At 42.7% G+C, this 25,171-nt stretch overlaps 1 protein-coding gene across 1 annotated transcript in view; it reads right to left on the bottom strand.

Moving 5' to 3' along the window:
• usp34 (ubiquitin specific peptidase 34) overlaps positions 1 to 25,171 on the bottom strand; it is a 273,481-nt gene that overhangs the window by 27,450 nt on the left and 220,860 nt on the right. Inside the window, exons 68-71 of the mRNA XM_078556887.1 lie at positions 17,593 to 17,750; positions 5,569 to 5,647; positions 933 to 1,059; positions 254 to 361 (exon numbers count right to left, since the gene is read on the bottom strand). Coding sequence (XP_078413013.1) covers positions 254 to 361; positions 933 to 1,059; positions 5,569 to 5,647; positions 17,593 to 17,750 — 472 coding nt within the window. The remainder of the gene's footprint in view (positions 1 to 253; positions 362 to 932; positions 1,060 to 5,568; positions 5,648 to 17,592; positions 17,751 to 25,171) is intronic.

Here is a 25,171-nt window from a genome sequence, read left to right as displayed (position 1 = left end):
GCTAAATTGCAATAAATTCTGCTTTTATGATGTGGAGCAAAAATTGGAGTGAAATCGGTCAAAGCCATTTCATGCAGGACACACTAACCAGTAGAGAGGACTCAAAACCCACATCACAGATAGTTAACCCCTACACCAACCGTCAATCAAACACAGCATAACATTATGTATGAAACTAGTCCATCCGGATGAATCAGATTCCAATGTCAACTTATTTAGTTGCAGCTGAAGTATAATCCAATGGTACTATTACCTATACAGGCATTTCGAAGTTCTGGGGGGCTATAGGAATTCAATAATGTGAGAAGCTTGTGAGCAAATTCAATTCTTTCTTGCCACTGGATCAAGGCTTGCTTAACATCTGTAAACGTAAGGTTAAAACATAATGAATCTGAAATTGAAAACAATAAAGAAGCCAACACTAAATATACTATATCGTATATCAGAGCAAACAAACTTTAAGAAATTCTACCAACAAAGTAAACTAGAAATGCTTAACACGCCTTAAAACCCCAAAACAAAACAAAAAATGATAAAGTATACACAGATACAAAATGAAGGATTTGGATGTGTGACCTTACACAAAATAATATTCCATTGTGTTAGTACAGGCATTTTATGTTAGCTGCAAATGTTGTAAAGGTAAAAATTTAATAGGTTCTTAAAGGCATTTGTAATTAGGAACTCTTTACATTCCAAATATTGTTTTTCAACAAGTGTCTGAGGATATCACTAATAAGTTTGGTTCTTGGCACCTTCAGCGCCACCACCCCCCACCCCTACCCAGTAAAAAGGGCATAAGAGACTACATCCAAAATAAACCATTAAAAACGTTAATCCTGCATTAGCTAGCCTGCTGAGATTCATTAAAAAAAAACGCTTCCAGAGGAAATCAATGTCATTCCAAAAAAGCCCAACAAAATTGAACAAACCTTTCCGCTGCAGATATGGACGAGTTGATTTCAGAACAGACAGGAAAATAGAGAGAAGTTCCACCAAGTCCCCAGTCACGTGGCAAGCTGTAGCCTCATGGTACATCATGTGCAAGGTATTAAAAGACTGAAAAATTAAAAAAATTTGAGAACTATGTTTTTTTTTGATTTCCTGGTATCAAAAGAATTAAGGCCAACATAATACAAAGCAGTAGGATTCTACAAACACAGGTAGCACAATATTTTTGCTGCATTTTCCAATAAAAAAACTCCCTAAAATTGTGATTTTTATTAGACAGGTCCACATCTAAATACAGTGACGCCAAAAAAAACCACATTGTCAAAGGCTTGTAGGATTTATTAGGGACTGTAGATTTGGAAGGTGTTGTCAAAGGAACCTTGCTGAGTTGCTGTAGTACTTCTTCGAGGTGGTACATAATGCTGCCACTGTGCGCTGGCCATGGAGGGAATGAATGTTTAAGGTAGTGGATGGGGTGCGATGTTATACTTTTAAAAAATTCTTTCATGGGATGTGGGCATTGCTGGCAAGGCCAGCATTTGTTGCCCAGCCCTAATTGTCTTTGAACTGAGTGGCTTGCTAGGCCATTTCAGAGGGCAGTTAAAAGTTAACTGTATTGTGGCATTGGAGTCACGTGTAGGCCAGAGCAGGTAAGGATAGCAGACTTCCTTCCCTATAGGACGTTAGTGAACCAGAAAGGCTTCTACAACAATCTCTGATAGTTGCCATGGTCACCAGTACTGACACCAGCTTTACTTTCCAGATTTATTAATTAAATTTCAATTCACCAGCTGCTATGATGGGATTTGAGCCCATGTTCTCAGAACATTGGCCTGGGCCTCTAGATTACTAGTCCAGTGAGAATACCACTAAGCCACAGTCTCCTCCTGCACTCTTCCAGGCAAATGGAGAGTATTCCATCACTTGTGCCTTATAGAAAGTGGACAGACTTTGGGAAGTCAGGAGTTGAGATGCTCTCTGCAGAATTCCCAGCCTCTGATCTGCTCTTGTAGTCACAGCATTTATACAGGATCCAGTTCAGTTTCTGGTCAATGGTGAACTCAGGATCTTGATGGTGGGGGATTCAGAAATTGTAATATCGTTGAATGTCATGGGTAGATGGTTAGACTCTCTCTTGTTGGAGATGGTCACTGCCTGCACTTATGGGGCACAAATGTTACTTGTCACTTATCAGTTCAAGGTTGAATGTTGTTCAGGTTTTGCTCCATGTGGATATGGGCTGCTTCAGTATCTGAGGAGTTGTGAGTGGAACTAAATACTGTGCAATCATCAACTAATATCCTCACTTCTGACCTTATGGTGGAGGGAAGGTCATTGCTGAAGCAGCTGAAGATGGTTAGGTTTAGGGCACCACCCTGGGGAACACCTACAGCAATATCCCAGAGTGAAATGATTGGCCTCCAACAAGCAAAACCATCTTCCTTTGTATGAATCCAACCAGTGGAAAGTTTTCCTCTTGATTCCCACTGGCTTCAAATTTGCTAGGGCTCATTGGTGGCACACACAATCAAAAGCTGGCTTGATGTCAAAGGCAGTTATTCTCTGCTGTTCTCTGGAATTCATATTTAGACCAAGGTTATAATGAGGTCTGGTGCTGAATGGCCCTGGCAGAACACAAACTGAGCAATGAGCAGGCTATTCTTGAGTAAATGCTGCTTAGTAGCATTGTCAATGACACCTTCCATTACTTGACTTGATTCAGAGTAGACCTCTGGGGGCAGTAACTGGGCAGGTTGGATTTCCTGCTTTTTGTGGAATAGAAATATATCTGGACAAATTTCTACATTGTCAGGTAGGTGCCAGTGTTGTAGCTTCACTGGAACAACTTGATTAGGGGCTCAGCCTGGCTGGAGCACAGATCCTCAGTATGATAGCTGGGAGGTTGTCAAATCTCATGCTCCTAGCTTTTGCTATATCCAGTGCCTTCATCCATTTCTTGATATCACGTGCAGCGAATCAAAATGGTTGAAGGTGGGCATTTGTGATGCTGGCAGCTCAGGAGAAGGCAGAGATGGGTCATCCATTTGAAACATCTGGCTGAACATGGTTGCAAATGCTACAAGCCTCGTCTTTTGCATTGACCTGCTGGGTTCTGCCATTAGTGAGAATGGGGGTGTTTGTGGAGCCTCCTCCTCTGTTGGTTGTTTAGTTAAGCACCACTACCACCATGCTAAATGGGAAAATTCAAAACAGCTCTAGCAGTTCAATGTTGGGCATCCATGAGGCTCCATGGGCCATCTGCAGCAGCAGAATTGTATCAAACCACAATCCATAATCTCAATGCCTGGTATATCCCCCTCTCTACTATTATCATCAAGCCAAGGGATCAACTCTAGTTCAACGAGAAGTGCAGTACCAGGATACCTAAACAATGAAGTGCAAACCTGGTGATGCTACATGCGTGTTGAACAGCAGAAGCAGTACACGGTAGACATAGCAAAGCAATCACACATCCAACCAATTGGATCAAAGCTCTGCAGTCCTGCTATACACAGCCGATAATGGTGGTGGACAATTAAACAACTAACCAGAAGAGGCGGCTCCACAAACATCCCTATCCGCAATGATGGAGGAGCCTAGTGCTGCAGTTCAGGCAAGGCTGAAATATTTGCAACTATTTTCAGCCAGAAGTGCCGAATGGATCCATTTTGGCCTCCTCCGAAGGTTCCCAACATCACAGATGCCTTCTTCAGCTAATTTGATTCACTCCAAGGGATATCAGGAAATAGTTGAATCCAGCAAACGCTATGGGCCCTGACATTGCTATCAGGCAGCAATTACATCAATAATCTGCTTACTGATGGTCAGTTAGGATTTTGCTGGGGCACATGGCTCCAGGCCTTATTACAGCTTTGGTCCAAACATGGACAAAAGAGCTGAATTCCAGCGATGAGGCGAGAGTGACTGCCCTTGACATCAAGGGAGCATTTGACCGAGTGGGGCATCAAGGAGCCCTAACAAAATTGAAGTTTATGAGAATCAGGGGAAAATCTCTCCATTGGTTAGAGTCATAACTAGCACAAAGGAAGATGGTCCTGGTTGTTGGGATGTCAACCATCTCAGCTCCAGGATATTGCTGCAGAGGTTCTCCAGGATAGTATCCTAGGTCAAAACACCTTCAGCTGCTTCATCAATGATCTTCCCTCCAACATGAAGTCAGAAGTGGGGATGTTTGCTGATGATTGCAGGGTTCACTTCCATGTGCAACTCCTCAGATATTGGCATATCCCATGCTCGCATGCAGCAAGACCTGGACAATTTTCAGGCTTGGGCTGATTCATGGAAGTAACATTGGCACAACACAAATGTCAGGCAATCACCATCTTTTCTTGATGGTTAACAGTGTTATCATCACTGAATACCCCACCATCAAATTCCTGCAGGTTACCACAGAGCAGAAACTTAACTGAACCAGCCACATAAACACTGTATCTACAAGAGCAGGTCAGAGGCTGGGAATTCAGTAGCGAGTAACTCACCTCCTGATTCCCCAAAGCCTGTCCATCATCTACAATGCACAAGTCAGTAGTGTGATATTCTCCATTTGCCTGCATGAGTGCAGCTCCAACAACACTAAAGCAGTTCAACACCGTCCAGGGCAAAGCAGCCCGCTTGATCAGCACTCCATCCACCACCAGTGCACAGTGGCAGTAGTGTGTACCATTTACGAGATGCACTGCAGCAACTGGCCAAATCTTCTTCAGCAGCACCTTCCAAACCCGCAACCTCTACCATCCAGAAGGACAAGGGCAGCAAACACATGGGGACACTACCACCTGCAAGTTCTCTTCCAAGCCACACATCATTCTGACTTGGAACTATATCACTGCTTCCTCACTATTTCTGTGTCAAAAACCTGGAACACCCCTCCTAACAGAACTTCAGGTGTAACTACACCACGTGGATTGCAGTGGTTCAAGAAGACGGCTCACCACAACTTTCATAAAGGCAATTAGGGATGGGCTACGAATGCTGGCCTTACCAGTGACACTCACATCCTATGAATGAATAAATAAATACAAAATTACTGAGACTAGCTTTGTATTCCAGATTTATTAATTAATTAGTGAGGCTCCTGGATGTCAAGGGCAATCACTCTCGCCTCATTTCTGGAACTCAGCTCTTTTGTCCATGCTTGGACAAAGACTGTAATAAGGTCCGGAGCTGATGCTTCAGGCAAAAACCAAACTGAGCATTGGTGCCCAGGTTATTGGCGTAAGTGCCACCTGATAGCACTGTCAATCAATACTACTTTTCCCTTCAAAAACAATTTGAGGAACATATTTTATTTATTAAATAAACATTTAGTTTATTTTCAAATATATTTCTGCCTGAATTCGTTGCAATTAAACTGAAATCAACTAAGTAACTGAGTTAAATCAACAGCTCTATGGTAATTTTCCAACACATTAGAAATAATCAGCTGTATAATTATGCAACAATTTTATGGTGAGGTTAGCACAGGAAAAGCATCTTTCTTGTTCTGATATTTCAAGAAGTGTATACCATAGTTTGATAGTAATAATGAACTCAAGGCAAATGTCTTGCATAAAAGTATAATACAATGAATAAAAAGAACCAAACAATTTACTTTACCTCAGTCATCAGAATCAGTCCCCGATTGAAAACAACTAGCAGCCTGTCTTCATCAGTTTCTAGAAGAATTCTGAAGGCACTGCAATAAGAAAAGAAGGCACTTTTAACGGAATGTCTCAATTTACTAAGTGTGGACATCACAACTGGTGGCTTACTTTTCTGTCAGTATTATTATTTCTTATAATGTTAATCACCAATAAGATCACAAAATATATGCAGGTATCCACTTGATCATCATCCATATCTTCAGTGTAACATTAGTAATGGACAAACTCTTTGAATCCAACATTGAAGTTAAAATAGCAAACACTTGAGGCATGAGTTTATCAAGGACAATTAGCACAGATTGGTTAGTCATGTTTCACGAATTTAAACTTTTCTTTGATTAGATAAAGGAAGTGCAATCAATGTGGCATACAAGAAATTTTCATAAGTCGTGCAACAACACAAAAAATGAGTTAGAGAAAAAAAATCAGGTGTAAGATATGAAGAAATGTCAATGGATAGGAAGTTGCTGATTATTAGGGAACAGTTATGGTAATCAGGTATTGCTCGAGTACAGGAGTGACGAGGAGAACAGTCTTCAAGTTAGTGGAATAGGCGGATACAATTTAACATGTAAGATAACAGATTTTGGGGGAAATAAATAAACAGTTTACACTCAATGAAAAGATGTTGAAGGGGGTAGATAAGCAGAGACCTCTCAGGGTTCAAATACATAAATGGTGAAATTTAACTTTGGCAGGAACACAAAGTGGGTGGCTGATCTGCTACCACCCATTTTGCGGCCCTGCCAAAGTTGAATTTCACCCATTATTACTTGAAAGTGAGTGTGCAGGTAGATAAGTCCATATAAATGGCCAAGAACATTTTGAATTTTATGAGCGGGGGAATTGTGCACAAGATTAAAATCGCAATGATACATTTGTACAAAACATTGATTGGTACATAGCTAGGAATAGCAATTTCAGCTTTATGCAGCACTATATAGAAAGGACATCAAAGTCAGGGAGCAGAAAGCATAGTTTCAATAGGAAGAAATCAGGGCTAAGAAACAGTTTATGAGAGAATTGAGATATTTCACTGCAGAGAAAGTCAAGTGTCAGTTGTATATATATTGTGTTTAATTGTATGCAGGTAGTGGACATTAGCCAGGATCTGCTTAAGTTCCCTATAAATAGACAAAATCTATGGCTTTAACTCTGAAGAAGAGTCATATGGGCTTGAAAAGTTAACTGTTTCTCTCTCCACAGATGCTGCCAAACCTGCTGAGTTTTTCCTACATTTTCTGTTTTTATTTCAGATTTCCAGCATCTGCAATATTTTGCTTTTTGCCAAAATCAATGATTGTTGGGTTCGCATGTGTATGCTTGTAATGTATAACTATAAATACATATGAAAGTGTGTAAAAATTGACTGCAGTTCTATCGTTCATTAACTGCCTTTCTGAATTAGAAGACCTTGCTGGATGGTGAGGAGTTATTGCTGCTGATGCCTGAAAGGCAGAGAAAGAGAGAGAGATAGAGAAATAAAAGTGGAAGAGAGGGAGAAAAAAGTGAATGACAGTGAAAAAGAGAGCAAAGGTGTGTGAGAGGAAAGAGAAAGGAGAGAGAGGAGTGAGAGTGAGAGAGGAGGGGGAGCGAGAGAGGAGGGGGTGCCCCATATTGGGCTGGAGAGAGAAGAGAAAACAAGAATTAAAATCTACTTCAGAGGAGGGAGACACACCAACTTTTACGGCAAGAGGTGAGTGCTTGGTGCACTTTTCAATAAAGGACTATTACTAGACGGTGGGGTATTATACCTTAGAACTGCACAGAAGGGAGGAAGCCACTCTTCCATCCTAATCTAAGGCAGAGGTGGTTTATCACATTGGACTTAAACTCCACTTTGCCACCTGCTCCCTGTACCCCTTGATTCCGGGAGACACCAAAAATCTTTCTATCTCGGCCTTAAATATATTCAATAATGGAGCATCCACAACCTCTGGGGTGGAGAATTCCAAAGATTCACATCCTTTTGAGTGAAGAAACTTCTCAGCTCAGTCCTAAATGATTGTCTCTTTATAGCGAGGCTGTGCCCCCCATGATTTAGATTCCCCAGCCAGTGTCCAAGCCTGAGAGTGTGCCTGCTTCGGTGGAACTTTCACATCCCCTGGCTGGACTTGGGAGCAGGATCAAGGGGGAGAGACGGAGGCCTTGACATATATGACAGCCTCCCTCCCTGCGTATTCTATGCGTCGGAGAAGGAGGCGGTTCTCTTAGAAGCACGGGAAAGTCTGTAGAAGGGATGTCCCTCCTTGGAAGAGGAGTCAGTGCCCCTCCTGGATCCTTCACCCTGGTCTCACCACCATGCACCGCCAGCGGAGGTCATCCATCCCTCAGGAGGGAGAAGCAGATACCTGTGTCCAGCCTGTACCTCCTGATGATGCAATGGTATCCCTGCACGAGGAAGGAGTGGAGGATCCATCCGGTATAACCCAGTTATTTGTTGCCAGGTTGGGCTTCCTGGAGGGTTAGGTGGGTAAGGTCTATGAGGCTGAGCTTATTTGGCCATGTGCTGATACTGCCCTGGATACTCAACTTGGTGGAGGCTTTGAATAAACTGGCCCCACACACTGGGTCACTGGGCAGTGGCAGGGAAGGGAAGGCTCCCTTTTATTGTCTCTCAACACTGAGGGTACTGAGCTTCTCCGAGTTGCTGTGTGGCCTGATGCCTGAAGCGGAGCAGGGCCCCAAACCACTTCTGCCCTCTCACCCAGACCCCACCCCTGAGAAGCAGAGGAAAGACCCCTCTGCCGACCATCCTGAGGGATGGAATGGTGTCAGAGGTGGAGCTGGCTGGTGTGGCTGGGCAGGAGGTTGCTAACAGTGTTGCAGTGTCGACCTGGAAGAGGACAGTGGTTTGGTGGAGGGCACGAAGGATGATTTGGAATCCAACACCAGTAATATGGTGGATGTCCTCGTGCCCCCTAAAAAGCCTCTCCTCACCCACCTTGTGAAACTCTAGGAATTTCAGGCCAATAGCTTGGTCACCGCAACGAGTTCCAGCTGGCCCTCGGCCAATGGTCTGAGCTGGCACTGCTCATCAGGTCCATCCACTCTGCTGTAAAGATGGTAAGCAAGAGCAAGGACGTGAACCAACTCATGCTGCACTGGCTCAAGGGGCTCCTCACTAGGCTGCTGAGGAAGTGGAGATCACAAATAACTCTGCTCCCTCGCCACAGTAGGGTATAAGTGATGTTTGCTCCAGACTCTTGTCATGAAGACGATCATAGCCAGCCACACCATCAATGGCAGCAGAGAGGCATCCTGTAGATTTTCCAACTTCTTGTTCCTTAAGGAGGGAGAGTATGTGGTGTGCTTCCAGTAGGAAATACACACCATTCAGGGAGACTAGGCTACATGGCTCCTGGAGTGGCAAGGAAGGGCCTACATGAGGCAGCATGTCTCCAATTCAGAGAGGGTGGCTATACTGATGGCCCCATGTTTTCAGCCGGCGATCTTGGGGGATCAACGAGTCTCTGTGAGGACGCTTGCTTCATCTCACTGTCTGGCTGGGAGATATGCTGTTTCACCTGTTGAACGTGTACGCTCCCCAAGCTGGCCTGCATTCCAGCAGCTTCAGGGTGGCCAGTGCTGTGCTTGGACCACTGGATGGTGTGAACGGAGCTGGTTCTGCTCCATATGCGTGGGATTTTAACAACATGCTGCTGGAGGGCAAGTGCTTCCGGGCCTTGTTCAGTTTTTTCTGGGCCGGCTGGAGGGGGGAAGCGGGGAGGTGGTGTGGTGATGGAATGTGGGCAAGGCTCATGACTGCATCTTCAGTCAGCAGAATGTGAGGGGTCCACTAGGAGGCAGTTCAGGATCAGCTGGTTGGAACAGGAGAACAGGAAGTACTCGACCTAGAAACCAACCTCGGTCAGGCCCTCGAAGACCCTGCCCTGCAGAAGGTGCATGAAGAGAAGGGCACGTTAAAGGATCTGAAGCTTGTTAGGTCCCAAGGTACGTTCATGAGGTCATGGATCTGGTTCCTACGGGACTTGGACTGTGACTCCCCCTTTTACTCACTAGAAAAAAGGCAGGAGGTCCATAATCAGTTCGTGGGGCTACTGGCTAACTTCATAAGAAATCGGAGCAACAGTAGGCCATTTGGCCGCTTGAGCTGCTCTGCCATTCAATAAGATCTCGGCTGATCTGATTGGTCTTAATTAAATTTTCCTGTCTGTCCCCCATAACCCTGTGCTCCCGTGTTGATCAAAAATCAGTCTAACTCAACCTTGAATATATTTAATGACCCAGCCTCCACTACTCTCTGTGGATTCCTAAGTCTAATGACCCTCAGAGAAAAACTTCCTCAATTCCGTCTTAAGTGGGAGGCCCCTTATTTTTAAACTGTACCCACTATTTCTAGATTCTCCCACAGTTAAATCCCCTCAGAATCTCATACTGTATGTTTCGATAAGATCATCTCTCATTCTTCTAAACTCCAATAAGTATAGGCCTAGCCTGCTCAACCTTCCTCACAAGACACCCCCTTCATCCCAGGAATCAGACAAGTGAACCTCCTCTGAACTGCTTCAACTGCAATTATATCCCCCCCCTTAAGCAGAGACCAAAAGTGTACACAGGACTCCAGGTGCGATCTCACTAAGACCCTGTACAACTGTAGCAAAACCTCTCTTCTTTTGTACTCCATTCTCTTTGCAATAAAGGCCAACATTCTATTTCCTTTCTAACGATAGATCCCTGGTCTTAGATCCGGAGGGCATCCATGTCCAAGCCTATTACGGTGCTCTAAGGAACTCAGCGGGTAGCCCATCCAGCCCTGGGGACTTGTCCCACGAGGGTCTGTTGAGGGCACCTGTCATTTCTGTCAGGCTAAATGGAACATTGAACTGCTCAGTACCCTTCAGGCTGATTTACAACAGGACCTCCCACAACGTTGTAAGCGTCCTCGCTGGATGGATCCTGATGATTTTCAACCTTCAGAGGCTGCAGGGACACTGATACGTCGAGTCTTCTCCTAGATGGTGTGCGTTGGTGATGCACGGCCTCAATTAAGACATGCAGCTCCTGTTTATAAACCTGGTGGGGTGGGGGGTGGTTGCTGTGCGCCAGGAAATGATCAGGGCCTGGAACATGGTTGTCTCTAGCAGGAACTCTTCCCTGTCAGGAGTGAGGCTATCATCTGGGAGCTGCTGCTCAGGAATCTGCACCTATATCAGTAAGAGCTCATATGGCTGGTGGAGGAGAGGGCTCTCAGTGCTAAGGTGACCAGGGTCAGGGATGTACTGGAAGGTGGAGTGGACTGGGTGTTGCCGGAGGAACTCACGTGATGTGTCCTCAGGTAGCATCTAGCTCGCAGCCTAAGCCAAGAAATCTTAAAGTGCTGCTCTGCCCTGACCGCACTCGAGGTGTCAAGGTGGCTCATTCATGTGAAGTACTCCTGTCTGAGCTGATACCTATTCGGGGGGAATTTATCATCAGTGCCAGGCTCTGAAATATTCCTGGGTAGCCTCAGCCCCACAGCCCGAACTGTCACTTGGAAGGTTGTATTTGTTTGTTCCGCAACACTAGGGGAAGAATTTGCTGCACGTGTGCAGAGCAGTTACAGTGATAGGAGTTACTGCTGCATTAACTGCATGCTCTGACCTAAAGGTGTATCTGAAAATGAAGACCAGGATAGTAAAGTCCATGACAAGAGTACAAGGGGAAAATGTCAATGAGACAGTAACAGCTGTGCCAGCAACAATAACTAGTCCCCCAGGTACTAAATTCAGATGCCTTCCAATGAATCTGCCAGCTACAACATTTCATAATAGAACAAACCACATCTGCTAAAGAACTGTGCCCAAACTACCCTTCACAAGTTTTTTGCTTGGTTAAATGAGTACAATTTATTATCTTAAATAAAATATCAAAAAAATATCATCATCCAATGTGGGTCTAGGGACCATGATGCTGGGATCAAGAGTCCCACTGACTACCAACTGAGCTAGTTAGGCAGTGGAGGAGCTTGCTCCACAAAGCCTCGACAGCTACATAACTCACTGCCTGAAACTTTTCAAAACTTCCCCCCCCCACTGCTGGTCTGGCAAGAAACTTTTGTACAAGGTAGATGCAGTACAGCTCTTTGTGGTCTTCAGAGTTCTTAAAACTTCACTGATGCTCCTGTTGAACACCGACTGGAAAGGCTTCAGGAACAGTTGGCCAGAAACCGGCGGCCACAGTGCTGAATTGTGCATGTATAACCGTTCCTGATTCCTTTCCGGTCAGCAGGAGTTACAGTAGTTTCAAAAGCCCCTCTGTGCATTCCACACTGCATGGAGGGGTTTTTCTATACTGGCTGCTCTTGCATGCTCTCCACTTCTTTTGCCCTTGTCAGCCATCTGGACACACTTGTGATGTTCCATCCTGCTGTCTGGAGTAGGTGGGCACCCAGTTGCAGGCTCTTTTAGTGCGAGTACCCTCTTTGTCCTTTGGGGATTTGTTGTGGAAAGTGTTGCAAGCGATAGTCCCGTGCAATAGACTGTAAAATTGATTCATGGACTCTTGGGCCGCATGTAATTTCTGTGGCTTGGAGGAGTCAATGGTTTCACATCTATGTAGAGTGTAAGAGTTTTCAGCTCCTCTACCTTATTATCTGAGGGGGCTACCCCTCAATTTCTGGCCACATTTCTACAGTCCCAAGCTCCTGATCTTTAGCCACCTGGTGCAAAGGGGAGAGAGAAGATTGGAGGATCTTCTCATGGACTTCTTCAGGGCCTGGGTAAGGTGACTATCAACCAGGAGTCAAAATGAGTTTCTCTTCTTGAGATTTCTCGAGGATTACTTTTTGATTTTCGGGAGCAGCTTTTTGGTTTTTTATGGGCTCCTACTTCATTCTCACTAACTCCTTTATTAGGTGATGCAGTCAAGTAGTAACATTATCTTTTGTATTTGTTTTCATTTTTAAGGTTTCCTTCTTTAGATAGATACAGTGGCGTAAATACAAAAGACACTATTATATATATATATAATATACATCATATATATATTAATGCAATCTTTTAACTTGGAACCTATAAATAAGATGTTTTTGTTAGTTTATTACAAATTTCCCATACTCCTGTTTCCAAAATGAAAATTCTGAATACTTGGTACAAGGTAACTTATTGGGAATGAGCCTCACATCTGCAGCCCCTTTTAAAAATTAATTGCGAGCAATTAGCATTCTCTAGCATTCTTTGGTTTCATTCTGCCAATTTCAAGTTTCTTTCTCCTCAATACTTCTGTTCAAAGTGAAAGCTGACAAACATGACTTCCAAAGATCCAACTGTGCAAAGGGAATATATACAAATTAACTCTGCAATGCCAAACTAACCATCAGATAATGAATGGTTTAATTCACAAATACTTCACATTTCAGTGATTTTTTTCAAGTCAATGCACCTTCTCATATCATCTATGCTTTAATGATACATAGATTGGAACCATTAGCACAGAAACACCCTAGTTACATGAAAAACACATACCACTTTATAGAGATGGTTAACTCACTAACTGTGCCTCCCAATACCTAAGTTTTTACATCGGACATTGAAAGTTTGTATACAAATGTAGAAACAGACAAAAATATGCTGGCTGTTCAAAATATCTTTCATAAATTTCCCCAGCCTGACAGGTCAGATGAAGCTATAGTCCAGTTACTACAAAGGCACAGCAATGGATAAGAAATTTTCCCCAGCCTATGCAAATATATACATGGCAGAGTGGGAAGAGAGTCTATTTAAAAAGTGTCCCAGTTTCGCTATGTGTTACTACAGATATTTGGATGGCATATGGGGTATTTTGATTCATAGAAGCAGAAGAAGAAGAATTCATCAATGTCCTCAATAAGCATCACAGAATCTTAACGGCACAAAAGGAGGCCATTTGGCCCTTTGTGTCTGCACTGGCTCTCCAAATAAGCATTATGACCTAATGCCATTGCCCTGCCTTTTCCCTATACTCTGCACATTGTTTCTATTCAAATAACCATCTAATGCCCTCTTGAACGCCTCAATTGAACCTGCCTCCACCACACTTCCAGGCAGTGAATTCCAAACCCGAACCACTCGTTGTGTGAAAAAGTTTTTTCTCACATCACATTTGCAAATCACTTTAAATCTGTGCCCTCTTGTTCTGGATCCTTTTATGAGTGGGAACAACTTCTCCCTATCTACTCTGTCCAGCCCCCTCATGATTCTGAAAACTTCTATCAAGTCTCCTCTCAGCCTTCTCCTCTCCAAGGAAAACAGTCCCAACTTCTCCACCCATCCTCATAGCTGAAGTTTCTCATCCCTGAGACCATTCTTGTAAACCTTTTCTGCACTCTCTCCAATGTGTTCACATCCTTCCCCCTCTATTAAACTTAAAGTCACAACACACAAGGAAGGTCTTAATTTCCTAGACACCGCAGTATTTAAATTGGCACAAAAAAACAAGTCGAAAGCTATCAACAAAAGATTTTATCAAAATAACTGAACGCACTTCTATATACAAAAATCATCACCCTCACCACATCTTCGCAGACTGGTGAGGTCACAGCTGCTGCATTTTCATTGCATATGCACAAAGCTCGAAGATTTTAACAAGAAAGTTATTAGCCTTTTTAGTGCATCAAGATAGAGAGGAGATGCAAAAAGATTCCTTAGACAAATCAAGTCTAATAAGGGATGTCAATTCACTGGGCCAGCATAACATAACATCTATTTTTAAAAGAGGCAAAAACCTAAAAGATTTTAGTCAGAAGCAGAACGAGGACATTAGCTACCTAACTTCCCAATCTTCCTCCCCTCCCCGACTAACTCACTCAGCAGTCCCACTTCCCAACCCTCTCTCTGGCTCCCCCTCAAGATTCTCTCTCTCCCCCCCTTGGAGTCAGTGTCTCTTTCTCACCCCCTCAGAGCTGGTCTTTCTCTCTCTCTCTCTCACACACACATTCCCTCGGAGTCTGTGTCTCTCTCAAACTCCATCAGAGTCTGTCTCATCGCTGCTGCTCTTGTGCTCAGGCTGACCTGATCAGCACCCTCACCACATCTTCGCAGACTGTTATATGTCTGTCAATTTCCCACTGTTCCTCCAATCACAGACTGTTTCTTTCCCACGTTTGCTGCTGATAGGCACAGATTCTGTCCCTCCCACATATGGGGACAACTTTCATCTCATTGGTCACCCCCGTGATTGAATTTTGCCAGCCTTTTTGGGGGCTTTAGAAGGTGAATTTTCTCACCTCTCCCATGTATTTTGAACCCTGCCATCAACAGTCCAGAGAGTGAGCCGTCGAGGAATTGTCAGCCTGACTTGCCTGTTTCTCTTCCACAGTTATGTTCACACCCAGGTGACCATGGAATGGGAGCACACAGCATTTGCAAGTACACTTCAGGCCTTCTGAGACCAGTAGGCACTTGCTGGGGGTGGGGGGTACTGGATTGCATCATCACCTCTTGGAATGTCAATTTAATCTGATCAGCTAAGTTTCCTCTAAAGGTTTCAGTTTTTTGTTATAGCATATCAGTGGTGCCTCTTTTAGAAGGGGTGCTTAATGCCTCATCATCAGGTTGGACAGAAGAGGTATAAATTGAAACAGACTAAAACAGTTGTTGGGTTATACGATGCATGCTTGTAATGTGTAACTCTGTAAATAACTTCTTATAGAAGTGAGTAAACACTCCTATCCTTCACCAATTGGCTTTCTGGTGTAGAATACTGACAGGTGATGTATCTGAAGTTTTTCAGAATTAAAAAGAGCTTTGATTGAGTGAATAGGGAGCAACTATTTTCTCTGGCTTAGTGAGTGGTGAGGAAGGGGAATTAAGGGAAATGTCTTTAGACAGATATTTAGTGGAGCGTGGAAAGTACTGCTATAGGAAGTGATTGAGGCAGAGAACATTGAAGCTTTTAATGGATAAATATTTGAAGCAGAGAAGATAAAAGGCTATCGGGCGAGAACCAAGCAGTTTTGCATCTCTAGCAAAAGGCTGGCACAGACATGATGAACTGAAGGATCTCCTTCTGTGCTGTAATCCTCTAACAACCTGGATAAAAACAGCTTTTGTAATCATTCCAGACTGGAATGCTTTCTTCGTAGTTGCATCCTCTTCTGTACAAAATAGCTTGATAACTTTCGCAGAAGATTTCCACATCAAATTCAAGACCCAAATCCCCCTCGCTTTATGACTCTCTTGATCCCAGATTGCTACTTGCTCACAGCTGAGTAACTTTCATTTCCTCACAGTAATAAGTACTATTGAACCAGAGATACTGTAGCACTTTTGTTGTCACCCAGAGGAAGTTATTCCTTTCTCACACAACTGAAGGTGCTGGGATAGCTACAGCATCTCTCCACTAGCAGCTGGTGGAAACAGAATCTGAAATGCTCATTGGGTAGAACAGAGAAGTCCGAAGCAAAGATATGACAGGATTGGAGTCAAACTTTAAGACATTGGATAGTAAGTGGGGCTTAATTGCTTTTAATGGTATAATATAAAATATTAGTATGTTAGTCCATGACAGAGATTACTAAAAAATCAGTCATTTATTTTCAACCTTTCCATAATTGTGCCTCTGTAGGTCAATCTTGCTAGCCTTTGCATGCATATACTAAATTACTCCAATAAAACATAGCATATTCAACCATTTCTTTCCCAATGATGAAATTTATTCTATAGATCTCTAACAACTAGTTAAGTTCAAAATCAAGGTAAATATTGGAAACAAATAAGGGTACAAGTCAGAGAAAGTCACAGTCAAACTGCACAGAACACTTCTCAGACTACATGTTAAGTATTATGTCCATTCTTAGTTACTGAGGCACAGGGAAAAGCTTTAAGCACTGGAGGAAGATCATGACTAGTGTGGTCCCTAGTGTTAGAGGAAAGAGTGGAGAAACTAACTTTTCAACTATTAAAAAAGATGACTGAGAGGGGATCTTATTGAGATAACGAACTAAAATCTGAGAGCAGAACAAGGGGACAGGTACAAACTATGGAAGGCAAATGTAGGATTGACATCAGGAAGTTCATCCAACTTATCAATATATGACTATATGAATCAGATTAAACAGTGAAGATGAAAAACCTAGAAATTATTTGACAATTGAATACCATAATGGATGGACTTCTGGATTTTTTTGAATGAATAAACTAAGATGGTAGGATTGGCTGCTGAGATCTATAATTATTGTGCGAACAAGTCTTTTTCCTAAAACCAGCACTCATGATAACATATGACCTTTGCAGAATTTTTAGTCTCAGAAAAGGTCAACTCATTCACGCTGAATATGATACATTTTCAAAATCATGAGGGATCTGGACAGTGTAGATATGGAGAAACTGTTCCCATTTGCGGAAGTGTTGAGAAATAGGGAACGCCAATTTAAGGTGATTGGGAAAAGGACCAAACTTGAGGAAAAACCCTTTTTTACCCGAGAATGACTGGGATCTGGAATATAATGCCTGAGGGTATTGCTTCAATCATGTCTGTCAAAAGGGAATTGGATAATTATCTGAAGAGAAAATATTTGTAGGGCTACAGAGAAAAGGTGGATGAGTGGGACTAGCGGAGCTACTTTTACAGGGAGCCAACATAGACAACGGGCCAAATGGCCAATTTCTATGCTGTGACCATTCTAGGATTCTAAAGGCCAACTGACACACTACCAGGATTATAGACTTGATACTGCTATTGGACACCAACAGCTAAATAAAGGTGTTCAGAAAAGGTGACTTGTAAAAATAAAAAAAATTCACTAACATGCAAAATATACAACAGTTTGTTTTCCAGAATAAACTCCCAAAATAACATTCTTCTAGCTTCTATTTAAATCTTTAACTTTGCTTCCAAACCACCATTCTCACAGATGTTATCAACCTTGCTCCGGCTCCACCCGAATCGTTTCCTAAAATTATTCTCTTTAGGGCTACCCCTTAAATTATGCATTTTTCATATCCTAGCCCTTTACACTGAATGATAAGTATTTCACGATTTTGTTTGCCTTCTCTACCTAATAAGCGTAGTCCAGCATGAGCGCCCATCCAGACAACGCAAATAGCAGCTAATGGTGGTTTTCTTGAATTGTTTAATGTCTTCCAATTCCTCTTCTCTCATATCTGGCCTCTGAGCTACAAATAGTTGCATAAGGTTGAATAGTTCTTCAACAGCCTGTATAATGAAGAAACAAAATAGTTAGTTTCGTACAGGAATCGGACATTCAGAAAACAATGAAAATCATTTTAAAACCAACTCAGCAACACATTTACTTTAATGCTTGAATGACATTGATCAGTCAGTCACATAAAATTACTGGCTAGCATTACAACAACAACAACATGTTTTTTTAAAATTCATTCTTGGGATATGAGCATTGCTGTCAAGGGCAGCATTTATTGGCCACCCCGATTGCCCTTGAGACGGTGGTGGTGAGCTGCATATTTGAACTGCTGCAACCCATGTGGTGTAGGTACACCCACAGTGCTGTTAGGAAGGAGGTTCCAGCTTTTTGACAGTAACAGTGAAGGAATGCGATATACTTCCAAGTCAAGATGGTGTGACAGTTAGAGGGGAACACGCAGGTTGTGGCGTTCCCATGTGGCTGCTGCCCTTGCCCTTCTAGGTGGTAGAGGTCATGGGTTTGGAATTTGTATAGCACCTTTGATGTAATAAAATGTCCCAGGGTGCTTCACAGAAGCAAAATATGACACCCAGCCATATGAGGATTTATTAGAGCAGATAGGTTTTAATGTTCAATGGGATGCATCTACATGTGGATGAAGAATTAGTATGCTTCTTGCTTTGTGCATGCTAGTGTGTTTCTCACTTTCAGCCTACACTGTTGGCTAGCAATGCAAAAAAAGGAGAGCAAAATGCATAAGTGTCTCCCTCTGCAGCTTTCTGAGACAAAACCAGGCTGTTCACGGTCATATCTGACCCCAAGATGAACTTCTAAACACACATCTGTACCATGACTAAGGATGCCTATTTCCACCTCCAAAACATGATCCAATTCTGCTCCTGCCTCAGCTTATCTGCTACTGAAACGCTCGTCCATTCCTTTGTTACCTTTAGACTTGACTATTCCATCACACTCCTAGCTGTCTTATGTGCTACCCTCTGTAAACTTGAAGTCATCCAAAAACTCTGCTGCCCATATCATAACTTGCCCAAAGTCATGTTCATCCATCAGGCCTGTGCTCACTGACCTACACGAGCTCTTAGTTAAATAACACCTTGATACACTTGAGAAGGTCAAGTGGTGACTTGATAGAGAATGAAGGGTCATGATAGTGATAGGTTCTTTCCACTGGGTCTGTGAGACAGTAACTAAAGGGTAGACTATAACAATCACAAAAAGAATTACAGTTGTTTTGAAATTAATTCCATCAGGTAGCACTCTGTGGAAAGGCAAGACATGTGACGGTGCAGTTATGTATTTTCCAAAATTCCTGAATCTACACAACAAAGCTGAGCAAAGTGTCATGGGACTGTGTTTGATTTATAAGTGGGTGCTAATAGTTAGCCATCCATTCCTCCATCTCAGCAGACAACGGATTGTGCCCAGAGCGTACATCACTTCAGTAAAGAACATTGTCTGTTGTGGCTGTAGAGGCCGATTTGTGAGTGGCAGTCCTTTCCATATCTAGCACAAATGAATAGCATTGGCCTGAGGACAACTGATGCTTTTTTCTGCCATCTGATCATTTCGTTTGCCCTCTGCTTTTTCCACACCCTTCTCCAGGCACCCTGGTCAGCAGCAAGGACCTCCGATGCATCGACTCCGATCCCAATCAACTTGAAGTCTCACTTGAAGACATCCTTCTACTGCAGATGTGGATGACCTGGTCTCATGCCAATAGCAAGCTCACCATAGAGCATGTCTTTGGGAATGCGGCCTTCATCCATTCAGCTCACATGACCCAACTAACGGAGTCGCTGCTGACTCAAGAGGGCAAACATGCTTGAGGATCCCTGCACGCTGGCGTACTTCCATGTTCAGCACTCAGTCTTACCAGGAGATGCCCAATATTTGCCTGAGGCAGCGGTGGAAACTATTCAGCCGCTTTGCTTGCTGAAGCTGCCTAAGCTTCACTACTGTAAAGGTGGGTGCTGAGAACACAAGCTTGGCACACATGAAGCTTTGTGCTTTCAGTTAGTTTGCTGTTTGTTCACATTCAGCTTCTCAACTTTGATATGGCAGCTGCGGCCTTTGCAATCCTGGTGCCGATTTCGGCATCTAGGGACAGGTTGCTGGCAATTGTTGATCCAAGGTATGTGAAGCTATCAACAACCTCCAGAGTGAGATTGTCAATGTTGATGGAAGGAGGAGTCTTTACGCCCTGGCCCATAACTTTGGTCTTCCTGACACTGACTGTGAGCCCAAACTCCTTGCAGGCCCGGGAAACCAATCTACAAACTGTTGCAAGTGAACTTCAGTATGGGATGTGAACAAGGCATCATCAGCAAACAACTCACGGATTAGGAGATTATGCACTTCAGTTTTAGGACGCAGTCTTGTCAAGTTGAACAGCTTGCCATCAGCTCTGCGTGCAGGTAGACACCCTCATTTGAGTCAACAAAAATGTACAATAGCAGCATGGAGAAAAATATGCCAAAGAGAATGCAGCCCTGCTTTTCCCCACTGCTGATCTTGAAAGCCTCCGATGATGCTCCATTGTAAGTGATGAAACTGTGCATGCTCTTGTGGAAAGAAGAAATGATGCCCAGGAGCCCAGACGGGGAGCCTATTTTTCACAGCAATTGAAATAATCTGTCTCTGCTGACAAGGTTGAGGTCTACAAAGGGAACATGGGTACAAATAACATCATGGATAAAATGTCTATTCTTCTACAGGAGAATTACAGTTGGGTAATCAGCACATTTAAGTGTAAAGGATCCAGAATCATTGTCTCAGGTCTACTGTCTGTGCTTACTGGCCCACCAGAGAGGAACAGCATGGAAAGGAACGGAATGTAAAATAGTCTGAGTTTATGGCTTGAGGATTTAACCAAAAAGAAAAGGCTGAGATAACTGGATACCGGAAGATATTCTGTGGGAAAGTTAAATCTTTTAGTTGAGATGATCTACATTTGAATAGGTTGGATGATCAGAGATCGACTGAGAATGTTGATATAGTTACTGAGAGGACATTAAGCTAGTTGGGACCAGAGATGTATTAGCTAATGAGTGCAGCTCATATAAGAACATAAGAAATAGCAGGGGTAGGCCATATGGCCCCTCAAGCCTGTTCTGCCATTCAATAGGGTCATGCCTGATCTTTGACCTGAGTTATTGAATATATTCATGGCTGAGGTAGACAGACAGTCCTGGCTAGGATTAGTGATCTCAAAATAGATTGCGTTGCTGATCCCGGCATCATTCATGAGGTTGTTCTATGAGTCACTGGAGAGTTGATCTTTTGACGTTGGTTCTTCCAATCACTGTGAAACAGAATTTACCATGGATTGTTGATGACCATTAAGATCATTCCTAATTTGAGTTAAATTAGACTTTTGAGAGACAGTTTAGGTTTCCCCTATTGATGATGTGTTGTAATAGTAATCATGCTCTGTAGAAGAGGAATCATTCACATGCTTAACAGCTTGCTAGGGTCTGGAATTGTTCCCAAGGACGAGAGTAAAATCCATTTGTTGTTTATGTTTAAAAATGTACTAAGTCAGAACTTGGGACTGAAAAGCCCATTAGCTTGACTTCAGTTACAGGCAAGATACAGGAAGGGATCATTAAAAATGCACTGTATGATCAGCTCGACAAAGGAGGGGCTATTAAAGAAATAATCAATACAGCTCTGGAAAAGGAGGACCTATCTCACCAACTTGATTGATTTTTCTGCCGATGTTAATAAGTTGGTGGGTTTTGGAAGCTTACTTAACATTGTGTATTTTGATTTTCAAAAAGCTTTTGACAAGGTACCACACAAAGAGCTGCTAATAAAATCAAATCCTCATGGTTTAGTGGGTAGATTTTGGGTTGGATAAGGTGCTGGGTGTAGTTTCATATACAGAAAGGAATTACTAATTGCATGGTTTGTGCGTAGAAACCAGTCGCTAGTGGAGCTCCACGACGATTGGTATTGAAGACCACTGTTTTGTACCAACTCTATGAACGATGTGGGCAAAGAAGTCCGGAAAACTGCACACTCGCAGATGACACAAAGATCAGGTGTAAGGAAGTTAGAAAAGGAACAGATTGTAGGCTGATCTAGATGCAATATGGGAACAGGCCTGTATCAGGCAAATGTCTTTCAATGTAGATGTAGGTTGGGATAATATCAAATGTGTGTATATCATGCAGTGTGTGCACTAGGGCTGCTGAGTGAGAGATGGACAGAAATGTTATAGTGCATGAATCACAGAAGTTTCATAACCAGAGCCATGAGGTTACCATAAGAGCAAAGAGTGTGTTTGAACCAGCATAATTAAATGTAAAACAATAAATGTAATTCACTGTAAGGTCTTGGTCATGTTATATTGAGAACATTGATGCAGAGGCCCTGGAAAAGGTTCAAAGAAGGGCCACGAGATTGACAGCCTCAGTGGCCATTTTGTAAGCTGAGGCATTTTATTCTAGAAAGTGATTTGATTGAGATCTTTAAAATCATGAAAGGATGAGATCCACTTTATGTAAATGGAGCCAAATAAGTTAGGGAGGACCAGGGACAAAAGTGTAAATTGTGCAAGTATAGAACTTTTGAATGCTATGAATAACTTATTTTTACACAGAGTCTTTGACTTCTGAGAGAAGCAGTCAGCACAGAGTGATTTGTTACAAACATTCAAGGGGGAACCGGAGGAGTTGATGGGCCATGGAGAATGCGTCACCCAGTCATTATGGTCTCCTGAAACGTATTTAGTCATCTTTGGGATCAGAGGGACTTCCAGGTTTTGTTCTCTAAATTGGCCCACAAACTTTTCTCTTAGAATATTGAATAGTTGCATGGTTGGAGGAAAACTGTGCATGATGGTGTGGAGGAGTTACACAATTTTAGCAGGTATCAGTCTTGGCACAGTGGTAGACTCCTGTCCGAATCAGATGATCATGGGGTCATTTCCCACTGCAGGGGCTGGAGCATGTGATGGAGGCTGACACTCGGAAGCATAGTACTGAGGAAGTCCATCTTTTGGATGACAGGTTAAACTGAGGCCCCATCTGCACTCTTTGGTGTATGTAAAAGATTCCATGGTACTATTTCAAAGAGCATTCAAAGGTGTCCTGGCTGGTATTTATAGAATCACAGTATGGTTACAGCAGCCTGTGATGTTCATCTTGGTTCTCTGCAAAAGCAACTCAGTTAGGCACAGCCCCCCATAGCCCTGCAATTTTTTCCTCTTCAGATAATTATCAAATACCCTTTTGAAAGCCAGGTTTGAATCTGCCTCCAGCACACTCAGGCTAGGTCATAGCTATTTGCTGTGTAATAATTTTTCCTCATGTCACCTTTGGTTATTTTGCCATTCACCTTAAATCGTTGTCCTGTAGTTTTCGACCCTTCCGTCAATAGGACCACTATTTCCCTATCTACTCTGTCCAGGTCCCTCAATTTTGAGCATGTCTATCAAATCACCTCTCAACCTTCTCCAGGGAAAGCAGACCTAGCATCTTTAAGCTATCCTCATAACTCAGGTCCCCCATGCTTGGAATGATCATTGTAAATGCTTTCTACACCCACTCCAAATCAGTGCATCCTTCCTAGAGTGTGGTGCCAAGAATTGGATACCATACTCCAGTTGCGGTTGAACATGTATTTTATGAAAGGTTCACCATAACCTCCTTGCTTTTCTACTCTATGCCCTTATTTATAAAGCCCAGGATCATGTATACCTTATTAACAGTTTACTCAACCTGCCTTGCTACCTTCAACAACTTCAGCACCCTTTGCTCCTGCAACCGCTTTCGAATTGTATCTTATAGTTTATACTTTTTGCATACATTATTCTATATTGCTTGTCCATTCCACCAGCTTGTCTATGTTCTCTTGATGTCTATCTATCACTCTCCCCAACCAATATCACTAAAACAAATTATTTAGTCATGACCTCACAGCTATTTGTGGAATCTTGCTGTGCACAATACAACAGTGATTACACTTCTAAAGTACTTAATTGGCTGCAAAGCACTTTTGGACCTCCCGTGTCATGGAAGGCACTGAATAAATCTAGGTTCTGTTTTCTTGCTTATAGTACGGGCCCAATGATGTCCTCTTTTTGTAGGTAAAAAGGTAAGGGTGAGCAGGATAACAAAATAAGACTAGGTGGCCCACATGGAGAGAGATACTACTGCAGATAGATTAAATGGGACAAATAGGCATGTTTTGTGTTGTAACTTATGCTTTTGGAAGTTGGATAAAGCAGTTTTAACAATTCTATAAACTGTTTCCAAAAACTAGTTGGTTAATGTTTGGTTGAGAGCCACATCCTGCAAGGCTCATCCTTATGTGCCCTGCAATTACTCCACCGAAGTACTAAGACGACAGATTGGAGTGCCTTCACAAAGCATACTTCAGCTATGAGGTTTTGGAAGCAAATGGCTCCATAACTTTGCTTGTTTCTCGTTATCTACTTCACTCTAAATCAGGAGTGTCTGGGACTGGAACATTCTTAGGCACCTTAAGGTTGAACTTAAGGATCAAAAAGGCTGCTAAGTAGAATGAAAGCCAGAAGCCTGCTAAATATGCATACATTAGCCCGCCACCCTGCCCATCAGCCTAAAGAAAAACAACTGCGTATATAAAAATATAGAAATTGTTTTTTCTCTCTCTCCCTTTGGTATCCTTCATACAATCTCCCTTATCTGCCTTGCTTCTTCAGCCATTGCACTTGTAGTATGAACAATACAACTATAGCTTTGTTCAACTATAGGTATTTTTCACTGAAAGGGTTTCGTCCAGCAAAATAAAAAACTTGCATAAAATATTCAATATCATTTTAATTAGCCAATTAACTCATCTGAGGGGCCACTAACTAGATGTCATCAGGTGCCTGACTAATAGGATGAACTCCAATATTTTCAACAATTTTGAGTGCTCAGCTGTCTATTCATTAGGGGATTTGGAGTGAGAGCAATACAGCTGATACCTGTGACATCACCACAACTTTTTCAATTCCTGTACAAAGTATATTTTTCAGTTCCGAATCATGTAGAGTTGTAAGTTATGGATTCAGCAACAGGACTGGATTAAAGCTGCCAGACTGAGTTAAAGCTGACAAGTTACCTGTGCACTGTCCACAACTCTCTCATAATGTTTCAAAATCTCCCTCCCCAACCAGTCTTGGTTGAACCAGACTGCTTGGAACCTCGACATCTTATTGGACCCCAAACTGAGCTTTGTAACCTCTGTATCACAAAGAGTACATATTTTTATCTCTACAACATTGTGTGCCTCTGCTCCCACCTCAGCCTCTGTTGCTGGAATCCTGAACCATACCTTTGTCACTGACAAAATCAATTATTCCAAGTGACCACTGGACATTTTTTTTACATTTAAAACGGAAAAGGCTCCTTTGACAGCATCTTTCAAACCATCATTTGCAAGTTCTGCTCCAAGTCACATACCAGCCTGACTTGGAACT

This window comes from Cetorhinus maximus, chromosome 14 (genome assembly GCF_964194155.1).
Source record: "Cetorhinus maximus chromosome 14, sCetMax3.hap1.1, whole genome shotgun sequence".
In the NCBI taxonomy this organism is placed as follows: Eukaryota; Metazoa; Chordata; class Chondrichthyes; order Lamniformes; family Cetorhinidae; genus Cetorhinus; species Cetorhinus maximus.
This window is presented reverse-complemented; position numbering and strand designations above follow the sequence as displayed.